Raw genomic sequence first — 18,596 nt, forward strand, 5'->3', positions numbered from 1 at the left:
ATTTTAAACTGCTACTGATAATACAACCAATCAACACAATAAGTGATGCCAACATTGGCATCTTGCTAAATAATCTCTAGGCTTTGCACCGAGAGTACATCTTTCAAAGATAAGTCAACAAGAGCAATCAGAGCAGAAAATTAGAATTTGGTATCTTAGAATTAAAATACAGCTAAACTAAAGTTTTAATTGGGGTGATCTAAAAGGGCACTTGATGTAATGATCTCTTTCATTTGTTGCTAATTGTTTGTTCCCGATGAAGAAGAAACATGTACATGAATGTAGTTGAATTGAGTAAAGATGGCAGTTGCTTTAGCAGCTTGATTTTATTGTTAAACAAGATGGATTTTAAGAAGTTGGGAAGACAGTGTTTGCAGCTCTAAACTTACTAGACAATACACTTTTCATCAACAAATACTTTTCATGTAATTTCTCTTGATCTGGTTTATTTATGATTTGAATGAATCACATATTCCACTAAGTGATGAATTGGAGGAGATTAAAACACTCTAGAGTTTAAGCATAAGCCAGAAGCAGGTATTGATTAACAACTCCTACTTCCGTTTTTTACTAATTCAAGTGCACCAAATGTAGGAGAATATGACTGTGGAAAAGGGACAGAATTCAAATTAATATTAACTTCTAAAAAAACCACTTTCCAAATATTTCAAATTGTACTTTGCTTTGCATATGTCATGTAGAGCTTTATATGTACTTTCTTTGGTTTTTTTAATAGTCATTCAGGTTTAACATTCAACCCAAAATACCTTTGTGGTTTAGTTATTTTACGACAGCAAAAGAAAAATGGTAAAACTTTAAACATTTTGTGAGGACATTTGCTGTGTTACCATTGTTACCATTTTTCCAAGCATGGTTCTGTACTCACATAGTGTATATCATTTTGCTGACCATCTGGGCCTTGCAGTCAGGTGTTGAGTTCTTTTAGCTTTTGTGGACTTCAATAGATTGAAGTGTAACAGAGCTGCAGAGCATTAAGCTCTGAACAAGACAAGACTTGAGGCAACAATTGTTTTAAGAAGGAGGATGAGGAGTACTGAAAATAACAGGCTCTGAAAACAGTACTAAAAGAAGAGTTTGAAGGATATAAATTTTAAAGCAGTCATTGGCACTGGGAAGACTAGAGGGATAAATGTGCAGACTAACACAAAAAGTACTTTTTCTATTTCTCAAGAATCATTATGCATGCTGTTTTTTCCATTCTTGTTTTGGAGATATTTAATAAAAAAAAAAAAATTTTAAAAACATGCGACCCAGAATCCGATTTAGGAAGCGTGGCTGAGGGGTCAGGAAGCTTATTTGGGAATGAGGCATCATGTTTTTATGTCTGTAGTGCTCAAACCTGGTCTTGAGTGTGAACCTTGTATCTGTTAGCTGAATGTTTCCCTAGCAGAGCCATGGTGAATACTGTTCTGTCTCTCTTGTTGGCATTGTTTTGCTTTATACCAGTAATTAAATCTCTGTTGGGTCAAATTATCTCTATGGTTATCAGGAGTCTTGCCTAGGATATAGGAGAGTTAGTTTCATAGCCATGGAGGTTCATATATGAATATCCATGCTTAATTATCTACTTTATTATGATAGCTTCAGTAGGAGAGATTCGGGTGTAGACCCAAGAGCCTGATGGCTAGACTTTTGGAAAATGGAAAAGGACATTTGCATGTTCATTTATTTCAATTTCATTTCTCCTTCTATTTTGATGCCCTGTGTCAGTGTCGTATCTAGTTATTATTATTGATAGTACACTATTAGCTGTGCCAGGATCATTTTATTTCCTTTCAAAAGAAGAAGGAAGTTTGAAGTTGGAATTCTCAAAAAAAGTTTAAAATAATCTGAATTGTTATTTCCTGATACACTAACAACAGAAAAAAGGGTACAATTTGTATTAACCATCTCAGATCAAGAAATCGAGACATGATTGTGTTTTGTTTTTCTGCTGTGAGATAATAATCATACAAAATCAGGGAACAGACTTGTTAAAACAGAGATATCTTCCTGCTTTGTGACCATCCTTTGCTTAACATCCCAATATGCCTATAGTCCATGGTAATTAACAAGGATGAGGAGCAAAATGGCAAGACTTTAAAAGAGACTTTCTCCCTTAGCTAATTTCCATTGGCTTGAGTTGGACTAGCGATTGAATTCTGTGTATGATGTGACTGTGAGACTGACAATTTTTCAGTTTTCTTAAAAGGAGTAAACCTATTCCTATACATTTTTTACATTAGTTATATGCACAGTCAAAGGTGAGTTTGCATTTTCTGTGAAAACATGATTTCCAGGTTTTTACAGACTTTTGTCCACCTGTTAAAGTTATTTCCAGTTAAATATTGTTGTTGATAATAGGTAACTTTGATACTGTGATGTTGCAGCGGGGATACTGCAACACGCATATATCAAACCAGGAGTCCCGTGGAAAAGAAACAAATATATACGGACGGATTCTTGCTAGATGTTTCAGAGATGTTTATTTCCCCAGCCGCATGGCCGGGCTCTGCCGAGAGACTCTTACAGTCGGGGCCCGAGCTGCTTTGCCCGCGCAGGGGAACACAAACCAACCAATGGGGAACGAGGCTGAGCAGGGGCAGGGAAACCCCGTGCCTCCCCTCAGGGCTACATGGCAGGGGAGGGACCCCAACATCTCACCCGTTTTATTTTAATAAAAGGAGAATGAAGACAATTGGATAAACATAACAAGAACAGTTTCAAAACAAAACAAGCCACCCTCCTGAGTCTTTAAATGTCCAAACAAATTCTGTGGAACATCTCAGGGCTGACAGAAGGGAGACAGAACTCTCTGGACATGCCTGTGGGGAAACTGAGGCAGGAGAGGGTTTAATTTCTTTCCTCCCCCTCTTCATCCCCCCATCGGCATCGGAAAGGGATTTTTGGGGAAACAATTGGCAAAGGCAGGGGTTTGTGAGGGAAACCATGGATGAAAAAACGGATTGGGAATAAACTGGGGATAGGGTAAACTTAGGAAAGGGTTCATATTGGTTATAGGGTAAAAGGGGAAATTAGGCTGTGGGTAGGGAAATTGCTGGAATGGATATTGTTTATAATTTTGTGCATAACGGCTGCCTTTGACGGGAATACCTCCAGGCCCAGTAACATTCGCTGCTTGTAAACCCTTCTTTCCTTGCACGATATCAAATTGAACAACTTCCCCATCTCCTACACTTTGCAGGTAATTTTTAGGGTTATTCCTTTTAATGGCAGTTCTATGGATGAATAAATCTTCCCCTGTATCATCTCGTGTTATAAATCCATAGTTGTTTTTCACATTGTACCATTTCACAGTTCCTGTGATTTTCGTTGCTAGAACGTCTCCTATCACGTGCTTGCGTGTCTGTCGTGGCTGCTGGTCCCGCGTGGCCGCCGCCTCGCCGACTCCGACGTCTCGGTCAGGCCCCCGCGCCGCGGCCGCTCTGCGCTCTCTGCACGGCCCCGCTCCAGCGCCTGTCTGGGCTCTGCGCGGCTCCGCTCCGCAAACTCCACGCTGCTTTGAGAGCGGCCCCGTTTCGGCTCGGCGCTGCACTGCACAGCTTCTCGTGTCGCTGTGGAAACCGCCGCTTCTCCCTGCATAGGGCTCTCTGAGCCGTATGCACAGAGCGGGCTTCCACGCTGACCTCCGCTTCCTGGCTGCTCGTGGCCCACGGCACCCATGGCGCCTGCGGCATCGCTCCCTCACTCGCGGCCGCGTAGCCGGGGACCCCGAGACAGGGATGGGGTCCGCGGTAAGGCGCGCGCTCCCGAGGGGGCCGGGCGCATCCAGCGCAGGCACCTCCGCTGGCACAGCTGCAGTCATACACTCCTGGGGTGGCCGCCACGCGGTCTCGGCCACGGGAGAAGTATGATCTTCTGCTTTAGGGGTAATGGGACCATACAGATGCTCCTGAAGAGCGTCACTGATTATAAAGGATCCACGGAGAGCTTCTATCGCTAGTCCATCCCTTAGCTTATCACAGATCTCGTTCCAGAAACACTCCTGAGAATATCCAGGAGGTTTGATATCAAAAAGTAAGTCTCGAGAAATATAGGGGAACTCTTTGAAAAGCCAGATAAAAAAGTGTTCAAGATCTCCTGGTTCCAATACCTTTTTGTTTTGTTGTTCAAGGATCCCTTTTACTTCTAGATACATTTTTTTCTGTGGCTCAGAGAGCCCCATTTCCCACGATTCTTCCATAATCCAGATATGGAATAGCGAAACAAAACCAAGAAGAAGAATCCAAAGTTTCCAGGGTTTACTCACACAAATCAGTCACGGGGATCGTTCTGCTCGCAATCTTCCACCATATGTTGCAGCGGGGATACTGCAACACGCATATATCAAACCAGGAGTCCCGTGGAAAAGAAACAAATATATACGGACGGATTCTTGCTAGATGTTTCAGAGATGTTTATTTCCCCAGCCGCATGGCCGGGCTCTGCTGAGGGACTCTCACAGTCGGGGCCCGAGCTGCTTTGCCCGCGCAGGGGAACACAAACCAACCAATGGGGAACGAGGCTGACCAGGGGCAGGGAAACCCCGTGCCTCCCCTCAGGGCTACATGGCAGGGGAGGGACCCCAACACTGTGACACAATTATTTTATTTCTAAAATCTCACGTGACTATCAAGGAAAAATAAAGGTAGGTAGTTATTATGTCAACTGTTCTAACATTCTCCAAATATTATCCAACTTTATCTCTGAACAGGGTCTACTAAAGGTTGCTATAGACAATGCCAGAGCTCAAGAGAAACAGGTCCAACTGGAAAAAACAGAACTGAAGATGGAACTCTTCAGGGAACGAGAACTGAGGGAAACACTTGAAAAACAGTTGGCTGTGGAGCAGAAGAACAGAGGTATCTTGCTTAAGCAGACATAAACACCATGTAATTTATTTCCTTAGGAAAGAATTTTCTAACAAACACCAGCATTTGTTCAAAATTTTACCACCCTTAAATCATGTTTTGTTTCAGCTGACTGCAGTGAAGGATGTTTTATAACCTGCCTAATTTTGTATAGGATCTTCATGAGACTTGGAGCAAGGAACCTCCTTTTTCTCAACATTTTTCTTGAATATTGTAACATCAGTAATACAAAAGCAAATCTAAATACCCTAGGTGCTGTTACAGACCTTTCCAGGTTGTGATCATTAGGAAAAGGGACAGCTACTTAAGACAAAGACAATTTGCATCATATTTAAGAATCTGCAAGTTTTTAGGAACTCTGTTCTGTTCTTGTAGTGCATATTTAGGCAAACTGGAGGTAATAAATATAAAGATAATGGTAATATATGAGCTCTTCATAATGCATAGTAAATAAAATACATGTTTGTAGAAGTAGCAGTTAAGGTTCTTCTTGATGAAGCAGAGGCATTGGTAGCATGTGTAGCGTTAACATCAGCCACTGTAAAGCCTGTACATGTTAGAGATTTTTAAATAACTACATTGATAGCAAAGGTGAGGCAGTTTGCAGTGATTGGCATTAACTACATGCATTACGAGCATGTTTCTATCTTTCTTTATGCGTCCATTTCTCCGTCTCTGTATGTCTCACCCTTTAAAACTGCCCAATTCATTTGCAAGACAGTTAACCTCTGGGACTCACTTGCTGTTTGACTCAGACCATGACAAGCCAGATGTGTATTTTTGCAGGGCTAGAGCTACAAATCTCTTCTTGTTCAGTTTACGTTTCTGGTAACTACCTAAATAGAGAATCCCAAGAACAGTTGGATTCACAGCCAATGTCATTATGCCTTAAACTTACACGCTAGCAGTAAGTACTAAATGTAATCCTATTTCATGCCTTGACCCATTGAAGGGTAGGAATATCACATCATTAATTACCCTTTGTTTAGCTTTTGAGAGTACATTTTGAAAGACAATTGCTATTAGCAGTTATCACACCTGTGCAATGAATCCTCCCTTTGTCCACAACTGGTCTATTCTGCTCAATACAATTATATTACACTTTTTAAATAGTTTGGTAAAAGAGTAATTTGGTTAGTCTTCACATCTTTCTCACAACTGCTCAAATATATGTTCCTGTTTAGAGTTGTGCAATCACATGCACAAGAGAAAAGGTTTGGGCAGGAACCCATCTGACTGTACTTTAGTTTTGCATTCTAAAAATTAGGTGTCTCATTTTAATGAATAGAAGTTTGCTTGCTGAACAATAAAGGGAGAAACTTGTATAGCCTGTTCTCAGATAGGTAGGGGGGTCAATTGCACTGTGAAGACTTCTTTCTCTTCCCTTTAACTCTAGAGGTCACATGGTTGACTAGGTTGTGCTAGACACGTGTTTTGAGCAGTGAAAATTAAGCAAAATGAATTTAACTCAAAGTTGTATGTTAGAAAAAAACATGGGATAGTCCTTTATTTTGTTCAGGTTACTGAAATAATTGGCAATATTATTTTCAGCATGATGCATTACCTGCTTTTGTATGTGTAACCCTCTAATGATGATCTTGCACTGGGGAAAAGAGTCAGACCAAAGAGGAATGGATTGGAACACTTAATGGCGGTATGCAGCAAAGCAAATATAATGAGGATGACTATCTCTGCTAGTGGATACTTCCGTATAAAAGAAAGAAAAGTGATGGATTATTCTTTAAAATTAACAGATCTAAGTAAGAGAGAAAAAATAGGGCCAGGTTGAAATTATTGTGACTATTTATTCTTCAATTAAAGGCAGAAAAATGCACAGAAGCCTTTACCTGCTGTTAGTTTTCCAGATAGCAAGTGTCATATCTTAAAGAAAGTTTCACATGTCTTAACGGAAGCATGAGCAAGAAGGAAGAAATGTACCAGGATCCCTGCTAAGTGAAGAGATACCGTATGGAAATACTGAAATACACGTAAAAGCTGCAGCATAGAAACACAAGACACTGTGTCACATAGAGGTCAAACCCTTTGTGGGAAGGGGATCTTTAGCATTAGGCAGCATCTATCTATCTTTTGCTCATCATGTTAATATAAGTCAAATATAATTTTCTTTAGTGTCTCTATATGAGTAATTTTTCCTTTTTTTGTGGAGCATTGGATTCACTGCTGCTACTGTATGTTCTACAGAGCTGCTTATTTACTGTACTGCTTCCTTCCTTCTTTTTAAATTTTCCAATTAGCGATTCCTAAGGCTGTAGGATGTGTCTCATCAACTGGTGAAAGTAGGATAATATCTCTTCTGTGAGCAGCTACACAGTAAGGGTTTGCTAATTCTGGCTCTGACTGCTGTAGTCACATCTACAATGTGTCAGCCATGATGACATTTTAATTCAGAAAGCAACATATGTTTCCTTCTCATTTATTGCAATCACTTTCAAAGTACTTATAATGAAAACATTAAAACCATGCAATGATTCAAAATGTATTTAGTTTAGCCTTTGTATAGATGCTAGATGTTCTTTGATAGTATGAGCTAATTAGACTGTAAAGTAGTTGGTGTTGTACAAAATGAGAAAGAACCAAAAATTCCAAAGTCTTGGATGTAAATTATGTAGTTATTCTGACTACAGGATATGTGCTTATGTTAATTTTGTGCCTGAACAGTTCTGTATGGCAGCACAAAATATACAAGATCATCTAAAAGGTGGTTCTTCTTAGCATATAAATTAAAGAGTAATAACAATGAACAGTTCCCTTTAAAAATTTAATTATTTGCATTTTGTGAAAGATACCACCATGACAGTCTACTGTCCCTGGGGAGTATGAACTGGTGGAAGTATATTTTTGTATTTTCCAGCATTCATTGCTAGGCAGGTACTAGAGGTTACTTTGGAGTGAGATACAGGTCCAGATGAATCTTGGCATGCAAACCTAACAGTTCCTCATATCTGGATTTGGTAAGGATAATTCTTTTCATGTGTGTAAAGAATTCTTTAGTGAGTAATTTAGTAGGCAGTTTCTTAGTTGGTGTAAAAATAACAGACTCTTCTGGAAAGGATTATCCAGAAGATCTTGGGACAAAAAACTTTTTACACGCACTTCCGTGAAAACCCTAAATGTACTATTTAAGAACGGTTGGGGTGTGGCAGGGGAGATAATGCTATGCTTTACAACTTTACATGATTGCTTCAGAGGCCCACTTTGGTTTTAATAGAGTAGAAAAATTGGTTGACATTACCCTTTTCCATCAGGAGCATAACATGTGATATGTTCCTTTAGTTAGGGATCCTGCAAGTCTTACCTTTGTGGTTGTAAGAAAGAAAATTGTGATGAAGTCCCATCCTGGACTTGCCATCATTTTTCTACAGAGTTTAAGCTGAAGAGATACAAGGGAAAGATTTTTTTCTAAATAAGGACTTTCTATACTTAATTTCAAAATACTCCTTTCTTTACTAATATTTTCCCTCACATTTGACATAGCATCATAGTATTTACTTGACTGGAGAATCCAGCACCATAAAGGATTTGCCGCAAGTTCTTCAAGGTTAGATGGCTGATGGGACAGGCACCAACAGAAAGCAAGAAAGAGAAAAAGGAAAGACAAAAGGGAATTGTGTAAAAGGAGTAAATATGGGGAAGAGACCAGGCACCAAGAGGTCAGATGGCTTGCAGGAAGCAGATCTTGAAGGGGAGTTGGAAATCTCAGGGCCTTTCCTCAGGAAATGAGGACCAGAGCAGGGTGGGGAGTGCCCAGCGCCCAGGCAGATGGATCCCCCTCTTACACAAGAGAAACTGCAGGGAGGCAAGAACTCTATCACTGTGCATCTATTAACTGTGCTAGGGGAAATAGAAATGGTGAAATTAATTCTGAAAAATCACCTCACTCCAGAGACAGGGGCTTATCTACGTCAGATGATTCAAAAAGTACATTCCATTGCTGGTTTCTGGGGTTTTCTGATTTGAAAATTCGCAGATTCTCAGCTGTTTATAAAAAAAAAAAAAAAAAAAAAAAAAAAAAAAAAAAAAAAAAAGGAGTAAAAAAGTCATTGCTTGATACCACGTACTCTTTTGAATATTGTCAGATAGAACAGTAGCTCTTAGAATATTCCAGGGTGATTCCAGGAAATTTCAAGTAATTTAAAGGGGTATTGTGTAATTAATCAATTTATATGAATGTTGCAGCTGTAGCATTTCTCAGGACTCTTAATAGGTAATGGTGCAGCCAAGTTTCAGATCCAAACTGGAGTATACTGATGTTATTTTCTTTTCACAGCAATAATTCAGAAAAGGCTAAAGAAGGAAAAGAAGGCAAAGAGGAAATTGCAGGAAGCACTTGAATTTGAGACTAAACGACGAGAGCAAGCAGAACAAACACTGAAACAGGCAGCTTCAACAGATAGTCTCAGGGTCCTAAATGGTAAGAAGCCAATTTTTGCCTCTGTGTCATTAACTTTCAATTTACGTGCCAAAAGAATCTTGTTATATTGAAAATTTATAACATGATGGAAAGTGACAAAAAAGAAAATCTCCTTTCTTTCCTTCATTCAAGTGATACCTCTCTCTTTATTACTTTTTTACTTTATACAGTATGTGCAAATAAACTCACTGGAGAGAATGTTCAAACTAGGACAATTTTATATTATTAGCTTGAGAAGTCAATTTTTTTTCTACCTTTTTTTCTCCCCCCCTTTATGCCTGAAAAATCTATTGCTCATTAATCTTCCCAGTCTAACAAAAAATTGTCCTGGCCTCCAGTCATTGTTCAACATTAAAAAAACTGACAAAGGTTGATTGTATTGTAATTCAGCATTGGAGTAACAGGTTGTAAAAAGGGTTATAAGAATCAAATGAAATATGTGTCAGTCTTACCTTTCTATGTTTGTAGACTCTCTGACCCCAGAGATAGAAGCTGACCGCAGCGGGGGCAGAACAGATGCTGAAAGGACAATACAAGGTAGGAATTTGCAAAAGGCTATAAATCTAGATCTTGCTATATGAGTTTTTCCTCAGCTTTAGACTGCTATTCAAGCATGTAGCCTACCATCTGGGCCACATCAAAACAAGTTCAAACAAGGTCAAGTTCATCTTGCTTGTTTATAAGAGAGAATACATTCTGTGCTGATAGATTTTCTTTAAATTAATAGGTCATTTCTGTTTATACAGAGCAATTAAAGAAGAATAATTAATTTGAAGCAGTATCGGGTTGAATCTCAGACATGTTAAATGCAGTTTTTGTGAATGTGGGTAGTTTGATTTGAGTTAATGTTTTTAAAGGTATATTTGAAGCATCTTGAGCCTTTTAACTGTACAAATGGCTAAACCTAATGGGTAGCATTCAAGGCGTGATGAGAATTTCATAGCTAATAGTCAGTGGCAGTTACTGAAAGGTGTGTTTCAATAAGCTACTCTGAGCATTAACAATAAATAAGCTGTTTATTCCCATCTTGAATTTTTCATTTACCACATCCCATTATTTACATTTTAATAAAACAAATCTGCTGAGTAAATTTATACATGAAATACTAAAGAGAGCCATATTACTTCCCTTGTGAATCTAGATGTATATATACATTGCAAACATCAAGATATTAGTAAAGAGCAAATTTTGAAGATAGTGTTTATGTTATAATATCTATTCTTATCAACAGGCTAAATCTACTTACATGAATACTAAACAATAAAAATAGCAATCGTTTTCAACTGTAAATGAAGGTGCTTTTTTCAGAGGCAAGCTTTAAAGGATTAGCTCCAGTAATCACACTCAATTGCCTTTATTTTGCATTTCGAAGTCAATCATCCTAACAGTATCATTTGACATCTTCTGTGGGTTATTTAATCACATTTTCTAACTTCCAAGGAGTTGTTACTGGTGTGCCACAAGGAGACTGTAACAACAGAATAAAAAAGTCAAGAAGCTTTTAATGGATTGAACATATAAACAAATACCAAAAATGCAGTAAGTTCTTATGAAAGGCAAACACATATATATAAACAAATACATTTAAAGCAAGTTATGTCTGTGAAGTCAATAACAAAGAAGTTGGAATATGCCAGATTAAATGTTGCCTGGGAAGTGAATACATGTTATGAGGTCTATTATCCCAGAATCCTGCCTTCCTTCCCGTAAAATGTATACGTTATTCAAAGCACCATTTGACATAATTCGTTTGGTAAGAATTCAGCCATTATGTCTTTTGTTATAATCCAGATATTTTGTTACTTCTTTTGATGCTAAAACAGACTTCTAATTTCTTGGGAAGCCATGCTGCTGCACCGGTCGCTGCAGTACTTGCACTCATTGCAAACATTAATTGCTCCGTCTTCAGAGCATTCTTGCAAGGAAGTGAAATTTGGAGTATTCCATTTGGAGTATTGATAGCTGGGAAACAGAGTCAAAGACATTAAGATGACATATTACTTAACTGTCAAGTATCAAGGACCTAATTTTTCAGGATACTTTGCATTTTTGGCAAAAGTTTTCAGGTGTAATCAAATCACTGTTTCTGTTGAGTTCAGTTTTGCTCATAGGCTGAAATATCAAGCTGGATATTTATAATATTTATAATATGAACAATACCATTTTGGAAGTATGTATTCTAAAGGACTTATCCCAAACTATATAGGAACAGCATTTCAGCTTTTGAACAATAATTGTGCATTCTTTCCCAGCTATCCTCTGCCTACTATTGCTCATTTCATATATTTTCAATTTTGAAATAAATGAAATCAAGGATTTACAGGAGACGTTCTCAGTAATGACTTTTCCTTGATTCATCTGTCCAAGATGATGCACATTAAAAACAAAACTAAAATCCACAGATGATTATTTAGTTCAAGGCTGGACCATGATATTTTCTGATTGTGATATTGAATCATATTACAAAGGCAACCTTAATTCTGACATTTCCTGTACCTACTTTGCACTCTTAACATATAACTAAAGCAGAGAGTCTATAAGAAAAAGGAAAGAATAAGTAAGAAATCGAGTTGTCATGTCTTACAGCTTAATGTATTCAGCTCAATCATAGTACAGCATTTCAGAACTTTTAGATCTACCACAATATATAACGCTACAACACAAATGTAATTGTTGGAACACATTGATGTTGTTAATCAGTCATTATAGGGTGACAGGCTTCAGAAGTAGTTCAAGAAACAGTAAATAGCAGGCAAGTCATGCCAAATGTCAGGACTCTCTGTGTTCATTTCCAATATTGGAAGGAGGATTTCCTTTCACCATAAACTCCCTTTTCTCAGTGTCCCCCTTACTATGTATCCCTTTGTATCTATCCCAGTTCCTCCTACTTTCTTCCTCCTCTCTCTAATCCCACTTTTTGTCAATTGCTAATCTGACTCTTTTCCTTGCTCTACATTACATTGTGCTTCTTTTTTCCTAATTTCACATTCTTCCAGCATTCTCTTCTGAACCTGGTTTCATGCCACCCTGATTATTTCCTTAATTACAAGCTCTTTCTCTCCCAGTGACCTCCAGCCCCCTGGCTCTGTCTGACCCTTCCTATTGCCTCCTCCCCTTACCCAGTCATTTCAAGAGCTGCATTGACATTCCCTGTTACCAGCCTTCCCTGTTGCAAACCACATCTCCATCTATAGTGTCTGCTTTCCCTGTCTCCCTGTCAGGCTCACATTCCCTACCAGTTTCAGTACATTTCTGTTTCTTTTTGTGTACCTGCCTGGATACCAGAGAGGGAAGCACTGAGAGCATTCTGTTAATATTTCAGTATTTAGCATGGCAATTGTAGGCAGGAGTGAGGAGAAAGAATTGCAGGGAAAGAACCAGTTCATTCCTGCAGCACTGGAATAAAGCATGCTCAGTACAGATGGAGCCATTTACCTGCAAAACTCTACAAAAGCTTTCCAATGGATGAGACCTTTTTCCAGTACTTTCTTGGATTTTGTTTGGGGCAACAAGGACCCTATTGTCACAATTAAACACAATTTCAATTGTGTCCTTACATTTTATCTGTAAATTGTATTTTGTATACTTTGGTATGCACTATAAAAGAAATTTTATATACTATTCTAAATACAGTATATTCCATAATTAAAAAAATAATACCACCTCTTGCACCTTTCAGGTTCAGGGGAAAAGATACTTAGTAGGGAAATACTTACTTATTCCTCTCAAAAATGTATCTGTGTCTCAGTATCGAAGCATGCCTGGGGTAATAGTCTTTTTATCCACAATCATTTTTCAATTTACTGTGTTGAGCATGCTATGCAGTTCTATAACTAAGCAAACAAAGGTAGGAAAGCTGCAGTGCTCTGTAGGGAAGTGTTATAATTGAAACACAAAGTGTAATTTCAGCATTTAAGAAAATATTATGCAAGAAAATCATAATTAAAACTAAAGATTTTGTTTACTATTTATTATGAATAAATGGATACTTGTCAGCTTGAAGTTATATCTAATGTTGCTATTTTTAAGTAACACTTTGAAGAGTAAGGAATAGGACTAATTTAAGCATAGAAGATAATTGCATTTGTCAATAAGGGGGTATGTTCTGTTCTATTTTTTTGTCATGTAGCACTCATTTAGATTCACTTTTAGTGCATGTAAAGTCTTTTGTAAAATGGGAGCGATAATAAAAAGGAATTTGAATACAAGACTATAAAAAGAAGCAATGCAGAGTATTTTAGAGTTGGGTTTGAGTTTTTTAAATACTGAGTAGATAACAGTTTGTTGCAATATCCATAAAATGTTAACAAATAATCATAATAAATGATTGAAATATGGATCTCCGATGTACTTATGGTTTTTTTTAAGAGATATAAATAGATACTAAGCTATTAGAAACTGGTGTAGACACTGGTTTTAAATGTTTTCTTTGCTTCTGTTTTAAATAACAATAAAGCAGATTATCCTCTTCTCCATACATATTGTAGGTTCACTAGATGCCTATGCCTAGCTCCCAATCCGGTTTCCCAAGACCCCCTCATCCCACACAAAAAGGTACCATACAAAGATAATGTTTGACTTTTATATACTGTTTTGTTACCAGACTTCTTACTAAGCACTAGAACAATGACATTTACTGCTGCTTTTACTTTCTTATTTCCACTGATTTTTTTCTTCTCCATCTGGTTACTTACCATGTATTTGGCTGCCTACATTATTATGTTTTATTTTCCTCTCTATACATCCCACATTCTCAATTTTCTCTCTCACAGCAGTTTCCCTCCCAAGTCCTGTACCTTCATTTTCATTCCATTTAAACACAAATCGCTTTACATATTATCTAAAACCTTCTAAACTGTTCTAGTTCTGCACCATCTTCATCATTGACTATTCTTTCCTTGCCACGTTCCTGTCATGTGTTCCTTTGCCCAAATCGGTCACAAATGGATAGCTTTTGTCCCAAAGCTATCCTGGTAAGAACAGGAAGATGAATCAAATTTTCCCTCTTTCATGCTGCTAATAAATTGTCTTTTCAATTTATTTCAAATATTCTAGCAATTGCCTCAGCTTGCAACTTTTCTGCTTTCTTCCAAATAATTTCCAACTTCTACATGCCATCATTCCAGCTGCTCCTGAAATCAGCTCCATCATTTACTCCTATGTCTTCTTACCCTGCTCAGTTCCCTGAATTCTCAGGTGTATCTGGTTTTTTACCTCAAATGTCTGTTTTTGTTGCAAGAGGCCCTTTGCATTTTCCATGTCCTCAAAGTTCTTCCATCCTGCTCACTCTCAATCAAGTATTTCCTCACCCATGCATTATTCTCCTCTAGTAGAAAATTTGTTCTCCTTGTCCATTGGTCAGATTTTCACACCTCAGTTCCTTATTCTGCTGCAAATATTATTTTTTCTTCTAGCACATTATCAGCCTTTCTCCAGATAAGTCTGTTATCTACTCTCCCTGTCCCTTAGCAAAATGAAAGCCCTTTCCCACCAATGTCTTGCTTTTCTTTAGTTCTCCACCTCTTCTCTAGAATCATATTGACAATTCAGTTAAGTGTAATGCTAAGTGGTTTCAGATTATACTTTCCTGATGTAAGAAAAAAACCCACACAGCTACCATGCACACAGAACCTTCCAGGACCATCTGTCTTTCTCCCCTCCAGAAAGGACAAGAGAGGAAATAGGGATGTTGAACAGATCCAGAAATAGAGAAAGAAAATAACAGCAATTCAACACACTCACTGCATGGTCCTGTACAAAGTTCCTTGTAAAGCCTTTGAAGGCTACTGAACAAGAACAAGAAATAAATTACAATTTAAATTTGCCCATCGTAAGAACCTAGTGTGTGCATTTTGCTGCCCAGATATTGGGTGAAAGCTGCCCTGCAGTTGCCCTCCACATTAATAAAAATTACTTATATACAGCTTCAGTCATTTGAATGGAAACCTAACCTAAATTGTTTCTGCATTGGTTTGAAACTCGTTTAATCTATTTTTCAACAAGCAAAATCCATGTAATAATCTGAACAACTGATAGTCCTTGATTCTTTCTTGTTATATTTGTGTTTGAAAGATGGGTATCTGAAGGACTTCCACAATGAAAAGGAACTTTTGGTGATTCTGTGAAGCTACTGCACACAATTCTATTTCTGATGTATAAATCGTGGACAAAAGTGTGTGGAAATTTGTGATGATGTTTTTTATGAGATCAAAACCTTTATTGGAAAAGGCCATTATCAAGGCTGTAAAGTCAAGCATTCCAAAATTAGGAAATGGTAGAATTAAGGTTGTCTTCCGCACCCTTGTTCAACTGTCTTTGTGTATGTGTCATGATACAATCTTTAATTATATGATTAGATACTGTATTTTCACAATACCTTGTCTCATTCAGTGCAGAGGACAAAAATATAGGTAAATAAATGGATATGTATCCAATATTTTCTTTATCTTCAGTGGTCAGTGTGTGTTCTAATGCTTTATATAATGCTTGGTTTATGTATAATACTTCCATCATTAGACATCATGCTTTACAAAATAGTTGTGAATGATTATCTAAACTTCTTCCATATATTAAATCTTAATTTTGGCCTTTTCTAACAGCTGAGGGCTTTGCTTCACTAATGTCCTAGATAACTATCCTCTAGGGTTGTGTTCTTAACAAGTAAACTACAAAGTCAGAGGTTTCACTGTGAGACAACATCTGAAAACCATATGGAATTGAATCTTAAGATTCACAGTGATAAAACTAACCAAGCAACTGATAAACTGTAATACCTTAATATGAGCAGTGTGGCCTAAGGAATGACCATTTTGCTATGGGAGTTTTACAGATACTTGCTATGATAAAGAAAATCTTGGGATACATTTTGTGCTCTTGGGCACAGAATCTTCCTTTCATTTTTCTTGCAACCTGTATCACCTCTAGCAGTGTCTCCATCAGGCTTTCTTTTTCTTGGTTCTCTCTCATTTCTGGGTTTTCTATCAGTCTTAATATCAAATTTCAAATTTTATAATCTTTTTCTTGACCCTTTTTCTCTCACGCCTTTCAATGCAAGTTTCTTTTTATATCCAGTCATAATTCCAGCCTCTAAAGTTTTGACTTCTTATGCCTAATATCCTTGTTAAGCAAGATCCAGGTGTCTCCAGATACTGACTCATAACACTCTATCTGTATGCCACATGTCCAGTTACTCACCAAAATTTCTCCCTCTAAGAAACCTCAGATGACTTTACTTGACTTTCTTGCCCTATCTGTGTTCTGTCTCCCCTCTTTCCTTCTATTCTCGACCTCTGGGTTCTGTTCTTGTCTATTAATACAAATAATTCAGTCCCCCAACTTCAGCCTCAGTTATTGTCAGCCATTCATTTTTATTACTTTATTTCACAGTGTCTTCCAGTGCACTGGTTTCTGTGTTTCTATCTATGTATTTAGCCAGTCTCAGTCACTCCCCCAGTCACATTTTCTGTCCTTGTTTCCAATTCCAATCACCTCAGATTTCTTGTCCTAATTTCTGTAAATCTTGATTATTTTTGTGAGTTCATGTTTGTAGACTTAGAGAAGATTACTGTTGGCTGCTAATCATAGATAGGATACATTTTCCAGTGCACGACTACTCTCAAATTAACTAATGATTTTTTAAAAATAGTTTTCAATATCGTCAAATGACAGAACATTTATTTCTTTCCTAGGGACATCAGTGTTCTTTGCAGCACCTTTAACTGTCTTCTCTTTAGTATTTTCTTCATTTATTTTCCTCATGATATTGACTGTGATGACCAGTGTTAAGTATATTTCTTTTATGTGTAAAGTCCTTTCAATAATTGCATCTTTCTCCCAGACCTTCTGTCTCCTATCTCTGCATTTCTGTCTGTTCCTTTCCATGTCCCCCTTAATCTAAAGCAATTCCATTTGCATCCATAGCTGCCTAAAGATGAGGTCATCCATCTGTATAATGCCATGTAAAACAATGGCCATATGTTCTCCAAAGTATTAATTGATTAAACCTGAGAAAAGCACCTGATTCTTTATACATTTTACCAATATTTTTCTTGCCTTTTTTTCCTCATTAAAACTCTTGAAGCTGCTAAATGTCTCTCTATGTATACCAACTTGTAAATTCTGCATTTTTATTCAATTGACATTTGCTCATCAGTTATTCTGGTTTTATCACCACTTAGTAAGTACTATGGATTTGTTGTTACTCATTTATTATTGCATGGGACTTCTAGCAGAAAGGTGCTTGGGTTTAGTATAGAGCCAGAATTCTCAAATAAATGGATCAGGTAATTTGCAGAATGAAAATACATTTTCATTTTCCCATGTGACATTCCTTCTTCTCTGTTGACCCACTTCAACACTATTTCAGCTTCCCCTGTATTGTTGCTTTCTCATTTTCCTTCCACCTCTGTTTCACCTCCTCCCCTGCCAAGTACTACTTCTGAATATCCCAAATATTTCTTAATATGTCACTTCCTTGACCAACGAGGCAATGTGTGTGTGTATGATCTGGAGCCATGTGGCTGCTGGTTGGCCAGGTGGCTGACTAGGAGGCACATGCATTCTGAGGGATCAGTGACAAACCAGGAGATATGCATTTTCTGCTGGACATCTTGTTGCTGCCTCTTGGCAGCTGGGCAAATCAAACAGTACATGATGCTTCTCAGCAGCTGAAGGGCCAAACAAATGGTTTTTCAAACTGCAAGAGACCCACAGCCCACCTGTTGTGCAGGCCTGCTCTAAAGGTTGAACATTTCAGCAGGGAAAAGAAGTCAGGAGCTGGAAACAAAGCTGTCAGAAGCCTGGAAGGGAAAGGGATTTTTTTTTTCTAGATATGTTGAATAACTGCCCAAGGAAACATCTGCTACTTAGCTAGGCTGTTTATGGAAACAAACAGCTGACTATTCTAGACCCATAGAAATATAAAAAGGTTCTGTGAGGCAGCAATGACAAAACAGTGGACTGACTTGTTTGGGGATAAACATTTCTGTGATTTTTAGGCCACTTAGCCTGTTATTCCATTAGGCCAGATTAAAAAAAATAGAAAAAAAAAAAAAGCAACCAAGCAAAGAACCTAATCATTTCCATTTAATTTGTCAATAAAAATTCCTTTATTCAGCTTAGGAGTCAACAAGGACTATGAAGGCCTGCCAATGTGAGATAACATGTCTTGTGAAAATGTGACTTTCAGCCATATGACAGATAGCTTTTGCATTTTGCTTTTTACCTGGCTGATTATCAGGTTTCTTCCTTAAGTTTTTCATTTTTAAGATTTCTAAAGGTCAGTAAGACAGCTG

The 18,596-nt window shown here is 37.7% G+C and overlaps 1 protein-coding gene across 4 annotated transcripts in view; it reads left to right on the plus strand.

Annotated features, from left to right (window-relative positions):
• Positions 1–18,596, plus strand: part of DACH1 (dachshund family transcription factor 1) — a 357,124-nt gene that overhangs the window by 312,675 nt on the left and 25,853 nt on the right. For 2 of the 4 annotated variants that reach the window (XM_069009250.1, XM_069009277.1), the window contains 4 exons: positions 4,715–4,862; positions 9,160–9,303; positions 9,772–9,840; positions 13,791–13,857. In XM_069009250.1, the coding sequence (XP_068865351.1) occupies positions 4,715–4,862; positions 9,160–9,303; positions 9,772–9,840; positions 13,791–13,813 (384 nt within the window). In that variant the 3' untranslated portion in view covers positions 13,814–13,857. The remainder of the gene's footprint in view (positions 1–4,714; positions 4,863–9,159; positions 9,304–9,771; positions 9,841–13,790; positions 13,858–18,596) is intronic. The other 2 variants (XM_069009258.1, XM_069009267.1) reach the window with 1 other exon arrangement.

This window comes from Aphelocoma coerulescens, chromosome 1 (genome assembly GCF_041296385.1).
Source record: "Aphelocoma coerulescens isolate FSJ_1873_10779 chromosome 1, UR_Acoe_1.0, whole genome shotgun sequence".
Lineage (NCBI taxonomy): Eukaryota > Metazoa > Chordata > Aves > Passeriformes > Corvidae > Aphelocoma > Aphelocoma coerulescens.